Genomic DNA, 25050 nt, shown 5'->3' with positions numbered 1-25050 from the left:
CAAAGGGAGTAATTTACCCTATCCTGCGGTTATCAAGAAAGAAGCCGTCTTCTAGGAGAGCGTCGATTACACTTCACTATGAGCTTGTGTGGGGGACTTTTAGTTTGTTACGTTTATGCTTCGTTTGGTACTGTCGCTACATCCTGTCGTTCTATTGTATTACTCCGTATCATTCAGTATCATGTGTTACTGCCACTGTATCATGTCGTTCTGACGATTTGTCAGTACTGGGCGATGGTCATCGCCTCTTCGTCTGTGGGCTTATCGCAAAATCGTATTCAGAGTTTTTTTATTAAGCAGTATTTCTTTCTTAAAATCACCGTGCAACATAACAGCTTACTATAGGCCACAGATATGAAGATTAAAGTTCTCACTGATCGCTCATCTGTAGTAAGTTATGAAGTTTACGTAACGTGTCCCATATGGGTCAGTTATCTCAAGCTGCATTTGAAACTCACACTAACACATCATATCAGAGAATGTTGATGCAATACCTGATTTGACTGTAAATGATTACTTCGTCCCAGGACAGATCGGACACAGGTGAAAATATTCTCAGGAATCAGCCGGCATGAAAGGGCTAAGCATGCTGCATTGTAAGGCTTCTGACTACAGTTAGAAACGAACCAGCTTCACTATCTTTCTTTGGGATTTACATCTGTGAGTACTGGGAACACTTTTCTCGGTCATTTGGAAACACGTAATCACTACTCCTCAAAAAGTGATAAAGTCTGTTTCAAAGCACACACAGAGAGAAATGTCAACTGAGATTCCAGTGCCCTTCTGGTGGACGACTCCCGTAAGGAACACACTTGTAGGAGGGCATGCGATGCCACAGACGACCGGGTACCTCCACAATGGTAGCCGTCAAGATGCATGTTAGAATTGACCATCAGCAACTCATGATCGATGTTGTTCATCACTGGAATGTCTGGTCCAGACACGAGTATTTACAGACCACCGCCATATGACTGAAATATTTAATTCTACGGCGCTAAACAACAAACCAACCAATTGTTACAAAGCACATCAAGATGGCTTTCTTCGAGTGTCCTAGTGGTGGACGACTCGCGGAAAGATCAGACATCCCCGATTGATAATGGATAATATTATGCTAATCTGCTCAGAGAACTGAGTCAGAATATCAAAACGTAATATACAGCCGGAGTCACGTCCCTTATAACCCATGCTGCTGTTCGAACCTGTGTCTGTGGATTGACGAACCTCGTATTCAACCTCTTCTCAAACTTGATTAAACAGCTGTCATGCAGGGTGCAGATGGTGATCAGTTTGAGACGTTCGCTCTTCCCCTTTGAAACAAACTCTGTTGATAACCAAACAATCTTACGCCTCTCTCAGTTGGGGTATACCTTTCTGAAAAACGCACTTTCGTTCTTTACACTCCCCATTTTTTAGACCATCGATTGTATGATTGTTTTTCTCCATCTTGATATATAGTGGTGGTATCACTAAAACACATTTCTTTGGATCATGGACAGGAAAGCTTTGACTTAATTATTGAGTTTATGCAGTGTAAACGATACAGACAAATGTATAACATGTAGCATACAGAACTTTTAAAAGTTGCTAAAGAATGCAAATTGGACAGACCCGTGAAAATTCTGTATGAATAAGTGTACACCCAAATTACAAAATACTACAACTCTTTTTTTTGTTCTTGACTTCCCAGGTGCAGGTACTACACCAAATGTACCACAGAATGAGAAAGCAGTTAGTGGTTAAAATGTGTTCAATACATCTATATGAATATACATAACGCAAGCATGTATAATTACATATCTAGAATATATGTTGCATCACTCAAAGTAATCTTGACATAAACCTGTTTTAATATAGTTACTTTTGTGTATTTCCTGTATATTTTGTTATTAATTGTTATTATTGGGTCACAATGTTTAGTGTTTTGAATAGTAAATAGTATGGGCCCCATTTCGTTTTAATATCTGGTCAACACTTTTAGCACTCACACTCACACTGACATTCATTTATATCTGCTGGATTTACACCGCTGCCACGCTTGAAATCCTGTCTACATTATCTGCTGTCGCACCGATCTCTGTGTTTACATTTTGCCATAGCTGTTCCCTCTCACATCAAGACTTTGGTGAGTTTGATATATTGTATTTGTGACCCACTGACTTAGATTTTGTCTCTCTTGAATTGTACCTGAAGTCTGCATTGTTATATTGACTTGTGACTCTTGTATAACTTGTTCTCGTCGTATAACACTATAGAATTTGAACGTTTACAACTTGTCTTTGTTCTGTTTTGCTGGTTTACAAGGGGATTTCGAAAATAGTTTGTCACGGTAAATTTTTAACCGTAACAATATGATAGACAAATGAATCTTCAAAATCAGTTACAATATGTTCAATGCATTTGTATGAATATACACAGTGCAAACGTTTAGCACTTATACATAAATGAATACAGGCAAATATAGAACATCAACATTTAGCATTTACAGCTTTTAAAAGTACGTGAAGAGATAGTGAGTGAGTTAAGTTTTACGCCGCTTTGAGCAATATTCCAACAATATCACGGCGGGGCACACCAGAAAATGGGCTTGACACACTGTACCCATGCGGGGAATCGAACCCGGGTTTTCGGTGTGACGAACGAACGCCTTAACCCCTAGGTTACCCCACCGCCCCAGTACGTAAATAAATAAATTATACTGATTCGTGAGAATTCTATATGGATAAGTCTTTATCTGAATAACAAATATTACACGTATGTTTTTGCTTAACTTTTCAGATACAGATACTTCACCAAACGTACAAAAGAATACTATGTTCAATACATAAATATATATACAACTGAAGCATTTAGGAACATTCATATGTATACAAAATAATTTACATTTTGGTGGTAGAACCTTGGTTATCTTGACATCTTGATTTTATGTGATAGACATATGGATATTTGAAAGCATTTAGAATATGTTCAATGCATTGATATGAATATACACAGTGCAAACATTTAGATCTTAAACATCAACCGTTAATTAACGTGACAGACAAATGAACATTCAAAATTACTTGTTCTTATTTTCTGTCATGCGCCCTCTTGTGGCTGCATTGTTTTGCATTAAAAAAACCCATTCGAACCTGACAAAGTTGGTCGGGAAATATGAGAAAACTTTCTTTTTTTCTGTTTGTCGGCTGCTGCTTGTAGAAACCATTTCAAACCAATGTCAGTTGTAGCTTTGATACAAAACATTCTCCGTTGAAAATAATTTTGCCTGTTACAGTAACTGACAGTAAAATGTATTGAGAATCAAAATGTAGAAATTTCAGTATGCCCCGGTGGCAGGGAGGTAAATTAAATGTATACACTTGAATATGGACTTAACTCATGCCCGAGACATAGACAGCAGAGTCTAAATTGTACAATTTGCGCCGAAGTCACGTCAAACAACAACAGCAATAAAACAATAGTCATGCGTCCCTATACGAGATTGTCGCTGAAAAAGATTTTCATCTTGCAAGCGCCAGACTTGATGTTGCTTCTCCAAGGTAATAAATATCCGGGCCCTGCTAAACTAAAACCACAAATAGGCTTTAAGGCTTGGACCCAGGGTCGGGTTAAGCCAAAGGCACTCACTTTACTGACATGTGAGTGTCTTACATGTTGAGCGTCTAACACAACAGCACGACGGATTTGCTGTGAAGGGAACAAGATATAAAAGCAATGCAGATGTGCCACAATTGAAATTTTAGCATCAACATATTTAAAGTGGCAAAGCATATTTATATAATTGTTAGTTTGTACACAGTTTAAAAGTATACTCTCAGATACATTCCTGCAACTGCCGTTGTGTTTTCGCCAGTTTCAACATCTTGGAGACACTTTCAGTATGATATCCGTGTCTGTTCGAAGAAAGAATGGACTCTGAGCAAACGTCAATACTTCCTGTGAAGAAACCAAGACATATGCAGTTGTAAGATGAATGGGAAACATGTGGCCTTGTCTATAGTCTAACAAGAACGCAATGATCAATGAACAATTTTCAGAAATAAACCATTGCAAAGGTGTTTTATGAATTTCGTACATATATCCAGATTATTAAGTTAATTTTCCATTTCTTTGGTACGTTTAGTGTCTGGTTTGTTTATACTTAGATGGATGTTCTGTATCTTTATTCAAAGATATTTTGAGCATTCGAACTGCTTTCAGGAAGCTTATCAAATGTATGGTTGATGATCATATGATGAAAGAATCCTACCGGTGTGTCGGGCAGACGATCAAACTTCACGGCCCTCAGGACATTCACCAAGGCAACTTTAACTTCAACTAGAGCTAGCCGCATGCCAATGCAGGCCCTGGGACCAAATCCGAAAGCTTGGAATGCAATAGTTTTGTCTTGATCTTCAAATCTGAAACATAGTTTCTTGCAATTAGTCCTTTGTAATATCTGAGTATATCGTGTTCAGGGCAACGCTGAGATCACAATAACGCCAGTGTGATACAGTTAACAAAACGTCAAAACTTCTTTTACCTGAAAATCGGGGATGTTTACTTATTGAAATCTTGTTATTGATACGAATACGACTCTATGTTTCTCGCGATTGTCGAATAATACTCAATACTCCAATAGAGATGAGCACCCATTGTCATGCTTCTGACATACTCAATTCTCGGAAACGAATTGCAGCACGTTATACATTACCCGAAAAAGAAATTAAGTTTTAGCAGAGGCCGATCATCGGATGTTCTGGGACTAGGTTATATCTTTAACAATACTTTCGGGAACCGATTGAACCTTTCGGGTTTGAAGGAGTCAGGATCCTTGTACAGGTGAGGATTTCTGTGTATAGCCATTACAGGAATGAAGATACGTTGACCCTTGGTGAAAGATAGGCCCTTGATTTGTGTGGACTCAGAAACAATACGGTTAAGTCTGAAATGAAGAACATGTTTGCATAAGCTTAGGGAAGACAAGATGTTGGTAAATGTGATTTGGTTGTTATGCATCGAAGCTAACCATGTTAAACTGTACCCGGTTATTTGGCAAATGACTTTTGAAAGCATTATCAGACACTAAGCTTCAACATGAGTTAATATTTAACGTCACACTGGCAATATATCAGCCATCTCAAGATATTTCATTCGTTAGCTACTGTTCATGCCACGTCAGTGAGTGACTGAGCTGGGGTTTGTATTTAGATGGTGGAACATACATATAACCAACACTGCTTTGTTTACAATGCCTATGAGTTAACTGTATGTAAATTCTGACAGCAGGGTGATACACTAATGTTTGGTTATTGTGCAACGCCTCAATGAACAAACGTCCAGCTACATATGACTGTGAGCTGTAATATTCGATCCAGAACACAGATCTGTTCTGGATCGAATATTACATAGATCTGTTCAATGTTCTATGTCACACAATCAAAATGTCCTCAAGCCTGGTCAAACATTGCCATCTCTGATCACCAGCATAGGTTACTGGGAACCACTCTAACCTGGAATGCCAGCTTGTAACAAGATAAACTTACATTGCTTTTATATCACTACTGTAAAACATTCTTTCACTTACACTAAACCCGGCGGGTAGAGTCTCAGTGTTTCTGTGATTACGCTGTCCAGATACTTCAGTTTCCCAATGTTCTCATAGTTTGGTTCCTCCTGGAGGCCGACAAACTCAGACGGTTAATTGATTTCACTGGAGTGAGTTTCTGGAGTGAGTGAGTTTAGTGTTACGCCGCACTCGGCAATATTACAGCTATATGGACGCGGTCTGTAAATGATCGAATCTGGACCAGACAATCCAGTGATAAACAACATGAGCATCGATCTGCGGATTTCGGAACTGATGACATGTGTCAACCAAGTCAGCGAGGCTGACCACCCGATCCCGTAAGTCGCCTCTTTCGACAAGCATAGTCGCCTTTTATGGCAAGCATGGGTTTCTGAAGGTCGATTCTACCCTGGGACCTTCACGGTCCACAGTTTATGGAAGAGCATATCAGTGTTTGAGAATAACACCGAATGAGCCATTTCTGAACTACTCTGTCACACTGCTGTAGGGTAATATTACATATACAATATAAATATCTGTACTAACTATGCGATATTTGATAATGTTGCGGAATGAATCAGTTTATCAATATCCCAACTCTGGACAAAGACTACGAACATCATAGACGAAACTGAAAACAAGAGATAAAAAATGACAGTGCACGTTTCGCATTGAGGCAACTTGAATACTACAGTATTCTTTCGAATACTGACATTTCCCAATATTTCTTTGATTTCTCTGAAGGCCTTCTCCTGTACATCCGGATTCATGGCCAGGTTGTAAGATAGGTAGGAAAGAGTAGTCCCGGTAGTTTCGTAACCAGCAACGAAGAACGTTATGCACTGAGCAACCACTTCGTCCTTCGATAGGTCTGTAAGTTGAAACTTGTGTTATTCGTACTACATATAAAGTGCGGGTTCTAACGACGATCTGTCACATCACTTCATTCTACTATTATCCTAGATATGTCACTCTAGACACACTTGACTGTAAATTTACAGTTTTAGTGTTTCTATTTTTCTGAAATACATATACTAAACTCAATAAAGAACTTGCTGGGTGACAAATGTTACACCAGAAGCAATGGTACATTGTTGTGAAAATAAATAAGAGTCGTACTGGTACCGCCAAGTCACGGACGATGATGGTGATGAATGTAGAAAGTTTAAAAATGAACGTTGAACAAATTTCGAAAAGGTAAAGATGAATCGTCATTGGGACAATATAATCTATCGAGAAATGAATACAATACTTTTTGTAAGCAAACGACGTACTGGATATTATAAAGAGAAATAGACTAAAATAGAAAATACCATTAATGACGCCAGGAGACTTTGGTACAAACTGAAATATTTCAAGAGAAAGTGAGTCTCCAAACACATGGGTGGATTCGACGCTTCAGAACATTGTTTTATGGTGAAAATGTAGATATTGAAAGAAATACTGATAGTAATGACCATGATATTTTGTTAAATGTTGACCCAAACAATGACCTAACAAAAGAAATTTTTCACTCTCCAATATCCAAAGAAAAGGTCCTAGATAGCATAAACAAACTTAAAATCAACAAATGAACAGGAATAAATTACATAATTCCAATTTTCAAACAGTCTGCTGATCATCTACTACGTTTTCTTGAGTTAGGTTTTCGTCTGATATTAGAAAGAGGAACATTTTCTGCTTGCTGGTCTGTTTGGATTATAGTTCCTCTACACAAACAATGTAATTTGAACAATGTTGGTAACTACAGGGGAATCACACTGTTACGCATGTTAATTAAAGTTTTCACCTCAATTTTCAACCAAAGATGAATTTGGGGGAAGAGACAATAAATACTTTACGTCAATCTCAGGGTGGATTTAGACGGGGATATAGAACAATTGATAACATGTTTATATTACAAAGTGTAATACTCAGATATTTCCTCTAAGCATTTGATTCTGTGCAAAGATATAAGCTATGGCGGCTGTGTAACCCAAACGGACTTAGCCTCAAAAGGATCAGTTTGTTAAGTAACATGTTTGAGAATGTTAAAGGAGTGTTAAAGGTTGTGTCAGGAATAACAGTGTACTCTCTGAAACGGCTGATGTACTTATGGCAGTAAGACAAGTTTGTGTATACAGTCTTTCTTTTTTCTTTTTTTTTCTTTACTTTCCTTGTCTACAATGAACTAGGAGATAAGATTGATAATAAGTGTTCACATGGTATCCAGCTGCATTCCGATATGTTTCCCCTTTACCTTTATTATTTGATATGATATTGTTTCATCACAAATACTGTCATTGGTCTACAGAAGCAAATTAACGAACTAGAATACTACTATTAAGACATTGCCAACTATAAAAGTGGATAAAACGAAAGAAGTTTTGAAAAAGAGGTTGGAAATTATCAAAAAGGGGGAAATAATTTTATAAAGGCAGTAGTGTAGAGACTACCTCTTCATATAAATTCTGTGCTGTATATTTTATTTATCATCTATCATGGTTGGTACATGCAAAATAATGCATCTGTTCTGGGACGAAAGGTATTGATAGGAACAATGAAAACTATATGAATAAGCGTGGACTTATGTTTAACATCCTTTTTTAAAAAGTTTGATGTTAATATGAAACCGATTCTACTGTATGGTGCGGAAATTGGAGATTTAAGTGCTTTGAATACATAGACACAAATTCATTTATTTGCCTGGAAGACAGTTCTTGGGGTAGAGATGCGCACATCACATGTATCGGTATATGGGATTTATGACAGATACCCGCTCATCATATGATGACAAATCAGGGCGATTGCATATTGGATAAGGTTATTAAGAACGCTCTCCTAGTGTCTACCCAAACCAAGGCTATAATATTACCTTACGTTATCACAAAGAAGGTAAAAAAAATTGGATAACAGATGTTAAACACCTATTTTTTCAAATGTATTTACAATGTCATTGTATCTAAATATATTCAAGCAAAGATTAAGTCCTCACCAATACTTTCGGTAGTACGATTCGACAATAATCTCGCGTCTAATATAAGAAACATAGACGCTTTTATACACAAGGGTCTGTTCAAAAATGCCTTCTTACGCCTGACTGAATGTTTGACCGTTTGGCCATCAGCGTTGCTGTCGTCTTTTTCCTCTTCAGTCGAAGCATCCATCAACATTTGCAGGAAGTCTGTTCCCTAGTACACAAATTGAAAACTTAATGTTCGTTACTGCCGTCGCACGAAACAACACAGCATATGCAATATCACACAATGTATGTCTAGTTGATAGGTAAGATATCTGATATGTTCCCATAACTGACAATTATGCAACTCACCTCCTAATAACAAAGAGATGTATGTCTCTAATACGGGTTCACGTGCATGTTCATGTGAGTATCTTTCTGATAAAAGTGATAGTTTTACTCAAACCTCTTGGTTGTGTGTTTTATCAATTCGCCGCTGTTTCATCATTTCAGCCGTGATCGTCTCAAAGAAAGCAACGGATGCTGGTGGAAATATTCCAAGGCCGAGCTTATTGAAGACTGGTTCAAGTGCTGGAACAGCAGCTTCAAACAGAAATAAGATGTATTTCAGCCTTTAAGTAACAATGCGGGAACTGGGACGGTTTGGTGGGTAAGGTGTGGTTTTAAAATCCGACGCCTGGGTTTAACGTCCAACAAGCTTGAATTCTACAGTCCACACCGTGATATTGCTGGATTAAGGCTAAAATCGGAAAAATATTAAGCAATACTCACTGATTCAGTCTCTTAACAAAACCAATACATGCAACTACTGATACTGTACAGCAACTGGTATTTAAACTGATGCTATTGAGTCAGTTTCCTTGTCACTTACCTGACAATACCGAGAGAGCCAGTGCAAGTTTTGTTGGTTGGAATATTTTCTTAGCATGGACGACAAACGGGTGGTTGAAATCTGTTTGCGAATCAACTTTTATCCCAAAAGCAGTACGACAAATCACATCCATCGAGAAAGCTCCAAAGCGTCTAAGAGAGAACATGTCGAACCTTCATTAGTATAATATTACAGCTTTAACTGTAAGCTAGGTTTTTCTCAAATCTGTTTTATCATTCCAGATTTCGATCTGCCAATCGCTGGATTGTCAAACAACAAACAGATACGTTTCATACATGATCATTTGTTTGTCACGATAGGGAGTTGATTTGGGAGGTATGAGTTCTGATTCGAGACGAAAGGAGTATGGCAGGTATTTTTTAACTTTTTTTTTTAGTTTTATCTCTGTCAATTGATATCATGCATGATGCATTCAGGGATTGAAGAATTGAACTATTCACTAAGACACTGCAAATATTGCAGAGAATATTTGGTCGAACAAGGAATAATCATTTGAGTTGTGTGATTTACAGTATTCCCATATATTATTAAGAATAACTGTGTCCTTATACTGATAATAGAATTTGAAAATAGGTGGTATATTACATAGTATAAATATACGGTACAGAATCTGGGAGGCAACTCTTGTGAGAATGAACCTTACATCAAAAGTTATCTCCCCTGGTGACGGCTTCCTTTGCTGACATGGTAGATTTAGCAGCAGAAGAGTAAAGAAAGCTGGTTCTAAATGATTTTGAAAGTCGTGTGACTAAGGCTGGTTGACACAACATTCCCCTGTCTAAAGAACTTGAAAGGACATTCAGTCAGGAGTTTGAATTAAACACAAGGCAGTGGCAGGGAGACTAATGAATTTCAGCAGGGTAATTGAAATAGTAGGGGTAATTGAAAAATTTAGAATATCACAAATGAGATGATCAATGATAGAGATAGACCTCAGATATGTAATAAGACACTTTGACAAGAATTATAAAGATTTAAGTGGTTGAAAAAGCGTGGCATTCCCTCACCATTGATGAAAGATGCACAACAAAAACTGTAGGGCTCACAAAAATCAAGATTGGGATTATGTTTTCTTTTCTGATGATAGTTCTGTCAGAAAACAGACATCTGACATTTTCCAAACTGTGTGAGAATGTGGACAAAAGATGACGTGAAACATATCCACCGAATCCCTAAACATACACAGAAATTTGACACGTGGATTGGGATATCATCACGTGGATGAAGGCGGTTGTGTATTTCCAATGCACATTTGACGACGGAACGATATTTTGACATCTTAACTGGTTGAAAAAGCGTGACTAATGAAGGACAGAATAAACCAAACAAGGACTCAGATGTATATATTGAGGATACAAAAAGGAGGGTTCAAATACTGGGATAAACTGTCACACGATTCCGCACAAACTTTAATCGGTTGTGTGCCTAGACGCATTCAGTTGTGTATTGCATGACCAGGAGGTCTTACAAAGTACGGAAAAGACACTTAGACTGTAGTTTCTATCGTGTATATGCATGTTTTAGACATTTGCCGAAAAAGACCCAATAATGTTATTGAATATTATACTTTTGCATATTAAAACGTAACGAAACATCAAATACCCACTGGCTACGAACAATGTACTCACTCCTTTACATTGACCCCAGTGTTATTCCCCATGACTTTGGAGAAATTTGTTGTAAGAGTCCTTGCACAATCGTTGATGGCCCGACACATCTAAATATAAAAAACAATAAAGTAAAATCAACAATACACAAATTGTGAAGATTTCACAAACCACAGCCTTGGCCAAGTGGACAGCGCATTTGGTGGAAAACAAGTACTGGTCAGCTCGAAGTCGCTAGTATGATGCAGGGTATTACCCTTGTTATCTCAATGGCCTTGCGTACGTCGACATCTGTACAAGAGGTCACAAACAGACACGCACGTGTATGTGCTTCTGAAGTTCACATGACCGATAGTTTTGATCACATTCGGTGAGGTAAATTCTCAGTTCAGCTCTCCTTTCAGATGAAATATAGTATAAAAAAGAACAAACAAACTTCTTACCGGTGTTGATTTTACTCAAAGCGCATTCATTTCAACAGCATATAGACGAATAGAGTCACTTACCCGCCTCAGTTTGACAGCAGTAAATGTAGGAGTAATGGTATTTCTCACTCTCTTCCAAGCAGCATCTTCCAAGAAACCCAATGCTAAATTTACGGGGTATGGTACTGAAACTATCTGAAAACAGAATATAGTTCTATTTAAAATGTATTTTAACACTTGTTACATAATCTTTACACACACACACACACACACACACACACACACACACACACACTTACCCTTTAGCGGTTGTAATGATCATCATTCAACACGTGACATCTCTTACTCAGAGTAACAACAGGTGCTAATATATGCTGATGTGTTTGTGTTTAATTTAAACAGGATGACATTATCACTAATCCGGCATTATTGCTTTCAGGGGTCGTAAAAGGCATTGCTTACCCTCCGGTTTCTGAAGCTGTCAAAACTCTTGACCATAATCTCTTTCAGAATAACCAGATCGGTGATAACATAGGCGGGTGTCCTTCCAACGAAGATTCTGCACAGAAACGTTATAGACGGTTAAATATTTCAACACACTTCACATCTCTTAAACCTGAGCTCAAAGAAATAAATGTGATGTAAAATGTGTTTTTAAATTCCAATAGACATTATTTATCTATATGATGTTTTAAGTCCCCATCTCATAGACCACGTTCTGAATGCTTTCTCTTCGAGTGCCTATAATCTGGTCTGTGTGTGACGGTGAATATACATACAGGCATACATACCCAAAAACACTTCCATATCGCTTACTCCAGGGGTGCAGATCATGTCCGAGATTCTGCATAAAATGAAGTAAATAAAGTATAAAGTTTGCAGTGATGCTATATTATGTTTGTCCTATGTTCAAATATTTGCCACTTTCCTTATCTGCCAAAACAAGTCTAGCAGGAGAGAATATTGTCAAAAGGAAAATCGTCACAAATAGGGCGAAAGATAACACTTCGTAATGGAACAATTTCTGTTGTTGAACAGACTAGTCGTATCAGAATTCACGATTGTACTCGCAAAAGTCACAGCTTTTTGTTGAGTTGCCTGAAACTCAGAAACTCATCAGGTTGCTAGACGGAAAGAATTGTTGGACAAAAATATCATTATCAGTTACAGATGGGCAGCCTGGTATCCTGTTCAAAAAGAAAGCGTCACATGAATGACATTTTGCTGATACTTCACTCTAACTTCAATGATAATTAACCCCCACATCTACTGTAATGCCGCATCTCTTCAGTGATCTCCGGTAAATAGGCCCCCTCTGTCTGCCCGTTAGCTGTTTGAAGGATATTCCAAATTTTGTAGCATCAACGAATCTTCTTTATTACAGAATTTTAGTTAAACAGATAACATAGGTAACCGAGAGTGTGAAATATCTAAGATTACTGAAAAAACTTTGTACTATTCCGTGTATTTCAGTATCATGAAATTTAAACATACCCTCCAAAGGCCCCTCAAAAACATTTTCGAAAACTTTGCTAATGTTTCATGAAATGCTTCGAACATGATCCACCAACTTATGACAAATATACACTGAATATATATGTAAATAAAGTCTCATGCACAACTGCACGCTGATTAAATTGTCAATACTGACACAAGGACTCAACACTAGGAGAAGAGGACAACAAAATTTCACAAAACCTACCATGCTAGCGTTTCCTATAAAACAAGTTGGTTCTGGTCCCGGGATGCCCTTCTTTTTGAAGTACCTGTAGTTCCATGTTCCATATCTGTAAAAAAGAAACAAGAAGACTTTCTTCTTGACCCATGCGACATTCCTTCATTGTGTTTTACTTGATTGAACAGGGTGCATGTTGAACAGTATACAGATATGTTCCGTCGGTGCTAACGGTTATCCAGAAAGTTGCCTACTCACACGTAGATCAGAACTGTGGCCACCAAGCACAGTACGAGATACAGCGGCACGTCCACAAGCCCCAAGATCTCCATGTCGATATGACGACTAAACGAGTTAAACAGCTCTTATAACACCCAGAAAAAAGGTCCTGTTGATTGTGAAATGGGGACGCGTCAGCTTGAACGTGTTGTGTCATTGTATTTGGTTGTCGGGAAAGGGGTGACCTTCACTGTGAAAGGTGTCTGCACACACTGCGTCTGCATACACTTGTCTGGACTAGCTTCAGATAGTAGTAAATGAGAAAGAACGTGTGTTCGTGATCCTTTATTGTGAGGATCTGAGGATCTCACAAGACTAGTGTTTACAGATTTATAAATGCAGTGATATGTAAACATATTGGGCATGATAAGAAATCTCGCCATCTTCACAAACCTCTCACGGTGTCTCACCACATAAGGCAACATGGCGAGACTAAGATTAATCAGAGTAAATGAACTTTTCAAAATTAGAAAGAACCAGTGCAAAGACACGCACCACTGGGGACAATTGTCTATTGCAGGATGTAGGTTTTAACTCTGCCTTGTAACCACTAAAGTGCTTCGTTTTTCATTAACGAATTTTATTACGTTGTTATGCAAAATGGGAAACACGGTGTGCAGTTGTTTCCAGATATGATAGAACTGTTTACATTTCTATTTGAAGACGATGTTATCTTGATATCCGAAACTATTACCGGTTTGTAAAATCAACTAAATATTCTTGAAAGTTATTCTGCAAACTGGAAGCTATCTGTTAATTTAGACAAAACTAACACAGTCATATTTATAATCTTTCCGCTTACGATGAATTTAAAATGCTATGTACCTGACTTGGTTCGAGGTGCAAAGAAAGCTACTGTTTCAATTTTATCTATCTCCCAGGAATGTGGAATGTTTACTCCGAATATATTTTTCAAACTATTTGATGCCCAGGTACAACCCATTTTATTATTTAGATCGGAACTGTGGGGATTTCAATGCTACGGTTACTTAGCGGAGAGATTACACCTTATAGCTTGCAAAAAGTATTTTTGTGTTGGACCCGTCATTCCAATTTATATGGTTTATGGTGAATGCGGGAGACTCCCCGTATATATTAATTCACAAATACGATGTCTTAAATACTGAAAAAAATACCAAAAATATGGTATAAGATGATTCATCTAGATAATATGGGTAAGACATCTTGGGCATCACATATAAGAAATCTTCTGTTTTCTCATGGGTATGGTCTGGTATGGATAAGTCAGGGTGCGGGGAATGTCTTTATGTTTTTGAAAGAATTTTGTGATCGAGCGGTAAATATGTTTTATCAGGAATGGCATTTCACTCTAGAAAGTAGCTCTCGTTATGAATAATATAGAACATTTTAAAACTCTAATACAACCTGAATTGTATTTATCTAAACTAACTTTTAACTGTAATAGAAACATATTTGCCAAATACAGGACAGGCTTGTTTGACTTAATGTTAAATAGAAGTAGAAAACTGTTCATCCCAAAATCTGAACGAATCTGTCCTTTATGCAGTTCTTCAGTTGAAGATGAAGTACAGTTTATCCTTGACTATGCGTTTTATGAAGATTTACGTTACAAGTATATCCCAAAGTATTATCTATCCAGACCATCATTGTTAGCCTTTACTAGTATATTAACAGCAAATAATGAATTCACCCTTCGTAACCAAGCTCTCTATGTTATGTATGCATTTATCCATGACAACGCTGTATGCAACTCTCTTGTATAAGGACCTGTGGCTTAAAATACAATAAACGATCATCTTGTCTTGTCTCTCTCTCTCTCTCTCTCTCTCTCTCTCTCTCACTCACTCTCTCTCTCTCTCTCTGAATTTTGGAAATATAATTCCAAACAACTTAAGTAATCATACTCGACGTGTCTACTATAGTTTCAGTTTTACACCGATATTAGATCATTCTGTAAAATACCTTTACTCAAATTTGAGTAAAACCTCGAACTGAAGTCAAAAATCATCACTTCACATTGCAGGACAACGTTGCACTAGAATGTGAATACAGACCCGAGTTAAACAAGTGACACTCACTTTACGGATTGAGTGTCTTACGGGTTGGGTGTCTGATAGCACATCGTGTATGTTGTGACTAGAACAAGATTAAAAAACAAGATAGTTGTGACATGTGTCTTTCACACAATTATTGTTTTTGCATAGAAACGTTTCATGCGTTTAATTCTCGCGGAAATCAACTCATGCTGAAACATCATCATGGAAGGGCAATGCTTCTCCTTTGATACAAAATTATTAGACTTCAAGGTTTTCGATACCCACAGACTTAAAATTGCATGAGACATTCTGGGAAATGCTTTTGCATGCTTGCCGTCTTCAACATCTGGGAGACACCTTCAGTATGATGTCCTTTTCGGCTTGAAGAACGTTTGGATTCGGAGCAAACGTCAGTACTTTCTGTGAACAAACCAAGAGATATATGTAGTTGTACCTTGAATGAAAGTTCGTGGTTTTGTCTTAGGCACGAATGCAGTTGTCGATGAACTGCCTTCAGAAACAAACTTTGCGATTGCAAAATCTGTTCACAGACTATTCTCTAGAAAGCTTAGAATGTATTGATTGTAGTATAGGCTGGCAAAGTCAGTACGAAACTGCTTACTTTCAAATGTGTGGTCAATGTGAACACCTGGCACTCTTAAATTCTGTACTTGAAACATGTTGTACATTTGCAGTAATACTAGTAGGTTGTATGATAACATCAGTGTAACATGATAACCTTAGATTATGATGATCCGGACGTTTTGGAGATAACTCAGACATTACGTGATTCTCTGTTCGTTGTAGTTTCGGTTTTATGTGTCCATTGATCTTCAGTGACTCATTCATATAATTTTCACAGACATTTTTTTCCGTAGCACCACACATAATTCGTTGCCGTGGAAAGTCAAGAATGGATGTTCCTTTCACTAGACGTTCCTCCAGATACATCACTTAAGTTCATTGTTAGCTCCAAAGGACATGTTTATTCATTACAACTAGCCTCAATGTGGTGTAAAACACATTATTTTCTCTTTGCTCATAAGCAAGTATAAGAAATAGTCGTATGTCCAAATTAACGGGGTTAATTTTCCGTGTCATCAGTAGCTGATTGTTTGGTTAGTCTAAAGGCGCCGTCGCATGGTACGAGTATTCCTGTACAGCATGAAACACCATATTTTATGAATGACGGGCAGGGTATGCTTGCCCCTTCAGCAACCACGTGGGGTGTTTCCCTTTAGACCTAAAGAAATCTGTTTTCGAGGGGAATCAAGACTTGGTATTGTCGAATGAACATGTCTGTGGGGCTTTCTTAATCCATCAAGCGTTGGAGAATATTTCGGCTGTATCTCTTTTTTGCAGCATGTGACGTTTCTCTTGTAAGAAAAGAACTGAACATCTTAACATTGTTTAGGAAGATGATAAAATGTATGTTTGTGAAAAATAATAATGAAAGAATCCTACCGGTGTGTCGGGCATAGGGTCAAACCTCACAGCCTTCAGAACATGAATCAAGGCTACTTTCAGCTCAAGCAAGGCGAGACGCATCCCAATGCAGGTCCTAGGGCCAAATCCGAAAGCTTGGAAGGCCATCGTTTTGTCTTGATCCTGATACCTGAAACACATTTTCTTGTAAGTACTTGAATATAATACTTCTGTCAATCAAGTTAAGTGAAGGCTAAGGTGACAAAACCAATCCTTCGTAAATGTTAAGGGGTGGTTGGGGAGGGAGTGGGGGATTTGGTTGTTAACAAATGACTGTGCAAGGGTTCACAGTATACGTGAACGAAAATATGCGTTATATGTGTTAATATGCGTTACTGTCATGTGTGGCATAATGCCACTTTCAGGATGCGAGATTCAAACCCATATTTTGTTCACATGCCCACCGACGTATCTCTGCGCAACGAATTGCGGCACGTCAGACATTCCCTTAAACTGAAAATTACTTGAAGGAAGACGAGCCATCTGATATTTGGACATTGTAGTGAATCTTTACTTTTATTCTCGGGAACTCGTCTATTTTTATTTATTTATTTATTTTATATATTTTCACTTTGTTTGCATGTTGTGTTTAAAGTCACAAACTAGACAACCAGGATGTAAGATCTGTACCTTTCTGGTTTGAAAGAATCAGGATTCTCGTACAGCTGAGGATTTCTGTGAACAGCCATCACAGGAATGAAGATACTTTGACCTTTTGTGAAAGTCAGGCCCTTGATTTGAGCTGTCTCAGAAACAGTTCGGTCAAATCTAAAATAAAAAATACGCAAGGATAGGTTTGGAGATTGGAACGAGGATGTAAAATGAGAACTTTGTCAATTTAGAGTCAAAGTTAATGTATTTAGGGAGCATTATCAGACAATGTTTAAGATTCTTTATGACAGTAACTATCGTCCATTTTAAATCAATGTGGGTGTCTCATTTAGGTTAAACGTTCTTTTAAATAGTATTCAGATACCAAATCTGTGCTCCGTCGTGATTCAATGGCAAGCAATGAACAATATTCACATGGCACTATGAATAGTATTCAATGTAAAAGGTGAAATAAAACACAAAATCATATACACACCATAAACACTGCTGACTGGGTTTACGAAGACAGGAAGTTGTGCTTTTCTTTTTTGTTGGAACGCCTCACTGTGATCAAACACCCGCTTCGTCGTGGTTAAATAACGCGCAATCAATGTTCGAAGCCATACCAACGAATCTGCAACGGTTGATGGGAACCATTCTAACCAGGAATCCCATCGTGCAAGTAGTCGTTCTAAACTGTAGTCAACTGGTGCTATACACGTCATACAGAATACTGGAGAGTGGTGTATCTTACCTTAACACTAGTTTATAACACTTGTTACTTACATATAAGCCGGAGGGTAGAGTCTGAGCGTCTCTGTCATCACGTTGTCCACATACTTCAGTTTCCCAATGTTGTCATAGTTTGGTTCCTCCTAACAAACGAATACAGACAGTTAATGTGCCAGTATACAGAAAAGCGATTATAACGTTTGAGCTAGAGAGACGGCAGAGGACGTTACAGAGATGCAGAAAGTGAGTTTAGTTTGACGCCGCACTCAGCAATATTCCAGCTATATGGGGGTGGTATGTAAATAATCGACTCTGGACCAGACATCCAATGATCAACAGCACGAGCATCGATCTGCACAATTGTTTCACCCAAGTCAGCGACCCTGACCACCCGATCCCGTCACTTACCTCATACGACAAGCATGGATTACTGAAGACCAATGTTTTAACCTGGAACTTCACGAATCAGATGCAGAAAATTGGTCTTCCTTCCCTTAAAGTATACTTACCTTGACAATAATTTCTAATAGATCAGTTCTGAACTTCTACTGTGTCACATTATTTGGGGATACGTAGAGGCAGATGCTATGTTTTAGAAGCACAATAAAACACAAGTAGATGTAATAATTTTGTGTCTTTCTATTTCAAAAAGTCAACCAGTGAAACACTTTATGAAAACCCCAGTATATATGGACGAAGATAGCAAACATCATGATAATGACATTTCCCATTATATGTTTGATTTCAAAGACAACGAACATCACAGACCAGACTGAAAACAACAGATAGAAAATGACAGTCCACTTTCACACAAAAGCAACTTGAACACTACAGTATACTGGAATACTGTCTTTTCCCAACATCTCTTTGATTTCTCTGTAGGCCTTCTCCTCTACATCAGGGTGCATTGCCAGGTTGCAAGATATGAAAGAAAGGGATGACGAAGAACAGAATGTACTGAGCAACTTCTTCTACATAACCCAATATACCATGACTTTGGGATATTGATAGGATGATAGTCACAAAATGCAAATAGTGCAAAGTGCAAATGATGCACTATGGCCTTGTTTTCTCTCTGCAGAAATTACGACGTATTCGATGTCACTCTTGCACTTTTGTTCTCAAGACTTTAGGAACAGAGACAGTTTACCTTGCATCGAGGTTTCAGAAACGATGAAGCGTAACATTGCGCAATAGTCGATTCAGAACGTTTTGACAACGTGTGTATACATAGAGTTGAAGCTGTCCAATCCGGCAAGTTGCCAATACTAGCGTAAAATCTCACTCCGCGACTTGCACATTTATCATCAGCTCTACAGTCTGGTGTGTTGTCTAAACTGTATTATTTCTTCAGTCCCGATGAGTGCCGGTTTAGACAGCTTCCACTACATGAATTTCTGTAGGAGCGTGATTTATCCTGTGTTATCAATTGTTCACTCCATTCACTCCTCTTTTAATATCGAAAGTCTACAATAAGAGCGCTAGACGCTTTGACTACAGACTCTGCCATATGGAATATGCATCAAATATACAACCAGTAACATTAATATTAAGACAATATTTTAATGTTGTTTGACAACCGTACAAACAAACAAATACGCTAATATAAGGGTTCAGCTGATAAGTCATAAACTGCACGCTGTGACCATACGAAGCTGACATTGCCAGAGAATCAGCTTGGAAACAAGGGGACCTGTCTTTGTCCAACAGTGCCTACTTACGCCTGACTCAATGCTTGACCGCTTGACCGTTAGCATTGCTGTCATCTTGCCCCTCCTCTATCGAAGCGTCCATCATCATTTGGAGGAAGTCTGTTCCCCGTTACAAATATCGTATTGACTGAAGACTGATCTAGCCGTCGCACGACACAGAAAATACACTTATATCAAAATAACTAGAATTCGTAGAGAGTGAGTGAGTTAAGTTTTGTGCCGCACTCCAGCTATATGGCCGCGGTCTGTAAATAATCGAGTCTGGACCAGACAATCCAGTGATCAACAATATGAGCATCGATCTGCGCAACTGGGAACCGATGACAAGTCAGGGAGGATGACCACCCTATCCCGTTAGTCGCCTCTTACAACAAGCATAGTCCCCTTTTATGGCAAGCATGGGTTTCTGAAGGCCAATTCTACCCCGGCCCTTCACAGGTTGAATTCGTAGAGAATGTATGTGCAACTGGTTAAAATTAATGTACGATACTCGAGTACTTCTAACCACTTTCTCATACGATACTGATTGATTTCATCAAACCTCTTGGTGGCGTGTTTTATTAATCCTCCGCTGTTGCATTATTTCATTGGTGATGTTCTCAAAAAAGGCGATGTCTGATTTTCGGAAGACTCCCAAGCCGAGCTTGCTGATGGCTCAAGTGCTGGAACAGCAGCTTCAAACAGAGAGAAAATTCATTTCAGCTTTTTTATCACAACAGAAAAAAGCCCTCTTTACTCACTCACTTTACTTAATGTGAAGCATAATCCTCGCAAAGACATGTTGGATCGTGCGAGAAGGGTAGTTACCTTAACCTGTAGTTTAAAATCAGTTCCTGTACCACTTACCTGAGAATACTGACAATGCCAGTCCCAGTTTTGGTGGGTTGAATAACCTTTTAGCATGAACGACAAACGGGTGGTTTAAGTCAATTTGTGAATCAACCTTAATCCCAAAGGCAGTCTTTCAAATCACATCCATAGAGAAAGCCCCAAAATATCTGTGAGAGACAGTTTCAAATTTGAGTAGTATAATACTGCTTGTTTAACAACTCGTTACTCTTTGTCAACGTACCATAATGATGAGGATAGTGACTCGAAATAGTAATTTGCCTAGTTCAGATTCGGTTTTAACAATGCTTATAGTCCATTCATTTTCAGTGCACAATGCATGCCTAAGGCAATCTGATCACTATTACCCTAGATAAACCAGACTTCAGGACTCGCTTCTGTGTAATGATCAGATTATCGAAGGACAGTCCCCATTTTGTGGCATCAATGAATCATTTTCTTTTTGTCGTTTAAAGATTAGTTACCTAGCAAAGAACTGAGATGTGTGGTTGGGTAACAAATCTATCAGACTGCTAAAATCTGGCAGGGAGTTAAGAAGGATTTTGGAACCTACCGGACCAGTGTTGTTTCCAATACAAGGCGTTGGTGCTGGTCCCGGAATTCCCTGCTTCTTGAAGTAATTGTAATTCTAAGTTCCATATCTGTAAATCACAGTCTGACAAATAGAAGAAGATAGAAGCAAATGAATATTCTAAGGATCAGAGCATACTTACTTATCAAGATCGAGGCATTGACTTGGAAACGTTCAACTGAGGAAAGTGCACAGCATATGGCATTAGCCAGTATGTCACCACCTTGATGGCAACAAGCGAGTTTTATGCCGTTGACGGATTTAGAAAATATTGTGCGCCAGGTCTGTAAAGTTACTCAGTCCAAGGAAATACGGGTGATGCTTAAATAATTCCCATCTGTATCTATAAATATACCATGAATTTCTGTTTGGGAACTGTGAGAAAATGTCGTATTGATAGGAAATACACATCGACTACGATGAGACACGTGCTGATACGCTTTAGAATTAGCCTTGACCAGGCTATACTCGTACGACGTAGGTAACGAGATAATTTGGTAAAACTTGCTGATTTGGTTGACAATTGCTGAGTGCTGCATTGAACAGACTCCGATGTTTACACTTTAATTTGAAGACATATGCACGCTAGTGGCATAATGTACTCAATCTATACAAAACACATAAAAGGGGAAAGGGGTGACCGTAGCTGCAAAAGAATCGCATGTGCATTTGCCAACTCTAGGCCATCTTCGATATCTCTCTGGTATACGTTCCGACAAGTCTCTACTATACCCTGGACGCATCTACGGGTCGGGCTGTGTTAGATGCAATTTCCTGTGCCAAATATACGTTTTGATCCAAGCTACGAAAAGTTTCTGGTATCCCCAGAAACGTTTGTCTAATTAACTGGAAAAGTGCCTGGAGATTTTGGATGAAAATATGAATGAAAGAAAGAGGAAGAGTGAAATGATTCCCAACCACGGTGTCTAATTCATAAAAGTATGGTGCAGCTTAACATCTTACTATGGGCAAGAAATATATGCACATAAATTTAATGTGCCTTATGGTGCCAAGTAACTCCCTTTAGAATATTCAAGGTTTTGGGAGATATTTCTTTCTGAAAGATTTTTTGACCGAAAACCCGTGAAGACCTGTCTTCAGCAACCCATGCTTGTCATACGAGACGACTAAATTTATCGGGTATCTCATCTCATCTGTGTATCTCATTTGCGTAGGTTGATGTTCATACTGTTGATCGCTAGACCATCTGGTCCAGGCTCAGTTATTTTAACAGAACGCCACCATATAGCTGAATGTTTGCGGCTTCAAACGAAAAAGAAAGCATAATAATAAAAACAGGGCACCATAAAAGGAAAGAGAGTGCCACTTGATACCCGTAAGTTAAATAGTTTAACTGTTTATACACGCTGAATCTGCAATACATGTTTATCCACCGACATAATAAATACTTTGAAATATTTAACCTCTTCTCCTCCAGGGGAGACAAAACGTCTTTCAAAGAAAAACACGTTTTGTGGTTATTACTGGTGGAGGGCTCTCTAAAAGGCCAGATCAATAATAGCCAATATGTCGGAACTGCGTTAGAATATCTAGGTTAACCACTTTCGAAAAGTCAGTAATGCATTAGTTTCTGTAGTAAACCTGACTGCAGTCGAATTCATAAAAAGGTATTTCTGATTTTAACTTCTTCTCACGCTTAGAGAAAGACACAATATGAACAAAGCAATGTGGAAGTGGTGAAAAAGTTTCAGAGATTCAGCCTTCCTTTTCAAAACAAAATTTCATATAACCAAGAGGTTTTCCACATTAGGTGAGCAGTACCTGACTGAAAAACATACATTCTTATTTATGATCTGTTTTATGTAACATTTAGATACAAGTATATTTTGGATACAATTATAATCGATAGTGGAAAAATGGTATAATGCCTTGTTTTCTCAGCTTATTCAGCGTTAAAGGATACAGACAAATAAGAAATTTAAAATTCTCTTAAAATATATAGCGACTGTAAATATTTAAAAAGTATTAAAAGTATTAAAGTGCTCATGAAGAAAGTGAATTAGATCCATTTGAGACGATTATGTATGCATATATGTTCGTCTGAATTGCAAAAACTGGGAATATCTGGTTTTAACACAAGATTGTGGCAACAGTTCAAATATGTTTAATGTATTTGCATGATGACACACAGTGCAAACATTTAGATACTAATATGAATATACAATATATGTTATATGTCGGTGGGAGATCATGGTTATACATGATTTGAGTTAGTATTCAAAATTGCCTGTATACTTTTCTGGTTTTGTGCACCCACTTGTGGTTGTTTTGGCTTGAAGTGAAGAAAAAGGTCTAAGCCTGCCATGCATAATATTTCCGGAATTTTCCGATGCTGCGAGTGCAAGAAATGTGATATTTACACGTAGATAGGGAGATACTGGAATATGGAATGCCTTTCATTTTGTCCTTGGTTACATCTAGATGTGATGCAAAAACATCTGTATATTACTGCGGAATTCTCTGTTGCTGTCAATGTAAAGATCGATTGACAATTCTGGCCATAATAACATTGCAATAACTGATGGCAAAGACGGAAGCAAAGGTGTCGGAAGTTGGAAGGTATCTGACAAGAAACAAAAGCTGGCATCGGCTCACAGATAGAACACTGGAAACCCAGTGAAGTAAAGCACTGTATATTTGTCCGAATTGCGTCCCTAAGGCAGGAAAAAAACAATGGTCGAGGGTCCCAATACAAGATTCGTAGAAAATTCGCAGTTATAGCACAATTATATTTTTCAACATTTAATTTTCCCAGAAAATATTCATCAGGAAAGTGCAGTGCTGTTCTTTTGGTGCAACATAATTACAACACAAGAAAGCAGACATTCAGTTTCCATTGCCCACTGATATAGAGTGACGAAACGTGTAAGTATTGGTTTGTATACAATTTGAAGATGTATTAACAAACCTTTGTTTTTCCATTGCAAAGTCATTTTGGGAATTTCCTTCAGAAATTATCTGTCACAAAAGCTATTCTCTAAAAATCTTGGAAATAAAAAAATTCTTTTATAACCAAAACTGAGTTTAAAGGGATTTGATTTTGGGTTTTCCTACTATCCAGTAAAAATATTGGCTGTCAAAACGAAAACGCCATAATCTGTATAGTGAACTTGCCAATGGCAAAATGTTCAAATGAAATGAGTGAGTGAGTTACCAAAGAGTGAGAAGACGTTCATAACCCCAATATAGCATGATAACCCGAATTTTACACAGGAGCCCAGATGTATGATAATACAAACGTTTGTTTGATAACCCAGACGTTGTATGTCAATGTGACGATTTGTTAAGGAAGTCATTGTTATTGTTCCTCATCACACGTGTTGAACAATATGAAAGTCACCTCTGAGAACACATGTATGATACTGTGATGCAGATAACAAGTATTCAAAAGTACTGTAGCAAATCATCTATGGTTTGTTTACGCGATAATGTGCAATGTAAACATGAAGATGAACGGGTCATCTCCTTGAATTTTCACGGTTGTTCTCTCTGATTATAGGAATAAATAATTCTCTGATTATATCGTCTGTTGCAATTGCCTCGGACATGACCACAGTGTTTTGCTTATTACGGATATCTGTGTGCTTTACTGTCATTTGATATTTCCATCCGATGCACAAAGTGTTCCTTCTACTGTGGTGATAGGTAACTGCAATTCAGTTCTATAAATCTACTGTCTCCACGTG

The 25050-nt window shown here is 38.0% G+C and overlaps 1 protein-coding gene across 1 annotated transcript in view; it reads right to left on the bottom strand.

Moving 5' to 3' along the window:
* LOC137287824 (uncharacterized) overlaps window positions 1-19119 on the bottom strand; it is a 34485-nt gene extending 15366 nt beyond the window's left edge. The window contains exons 1-16 of the mRNA XM_067820210.1: window positions 19051-19119; window positions 18266-18354; window positions 17519-17656; window positions 16868-17018; window positions 12223-12275; window positions 11894-11990; window positions 11513-11626; window positions 11028-11116; window positions 9379-9530; window positions 8953-9089; window positions 8622-8718; window positions 6262-6419; window positions 5567-5655; window positions 4787-4924; window positions 4250-4400; window positions 3861-3936 (exon numbers count right to left, since the gene is read on the bottom strand). Coding sequence (XP_067676311.1) covers window positions 3861-3936; window positions 4250-4400; window positions 4787-4924; window positions 5567-5655; window positions 6262-6419; window positions 8622-8718; window positions 8953-9089; window positions 9379-9530; window positions 11028-11116; window positions 11513-11626; window positions 11894-11990; window positions 12223-12275; window positions 16868-17018; window positions 17519-17656; window positions 18266-18354; window positions 19051-19119 — 1798 coding nt within the window. The remainder of the gene's footprint in view (window positions 1-3860; window positions 3937-4249; window positions 4401-4786; window positions 4925-5566; window positions 5656-6261; window positions 6420-8621; window positions 8719-8952; window positions 9090-9378; window positions 9531-11027; window positions 11117-11512; window positions 11627-11893; window positions 11991-12222; window positions 12276-16867; window positions 17019-17518; window positions 17657-18265; window positions 18355-19050) is intronic.
* Window positions 19120-25050: the final 5931 nt, after the last annotated feature.

This window comes from Haliotis asinina, chromosome 6, assembly GCF_037392515.1.
Source record: "Haliotis asinina isolate JCU_RB_2024 chromosome 6, JCU_Hal_asi_v2, whole genome shotgun sequence".
Taxonomy (NCBI): domain Eukaryota; kingdom Metazoa; phylum Mollusca; class Gastropoda; order Lepetellida; family Haliotidae; genus Haliotis; species Haliotis asinina.
The sequence above is the reverse complement of the archived record's forward strand: the minus strand, read 5'-3'. Positions and strand labels throughout refer to the sequence as shown.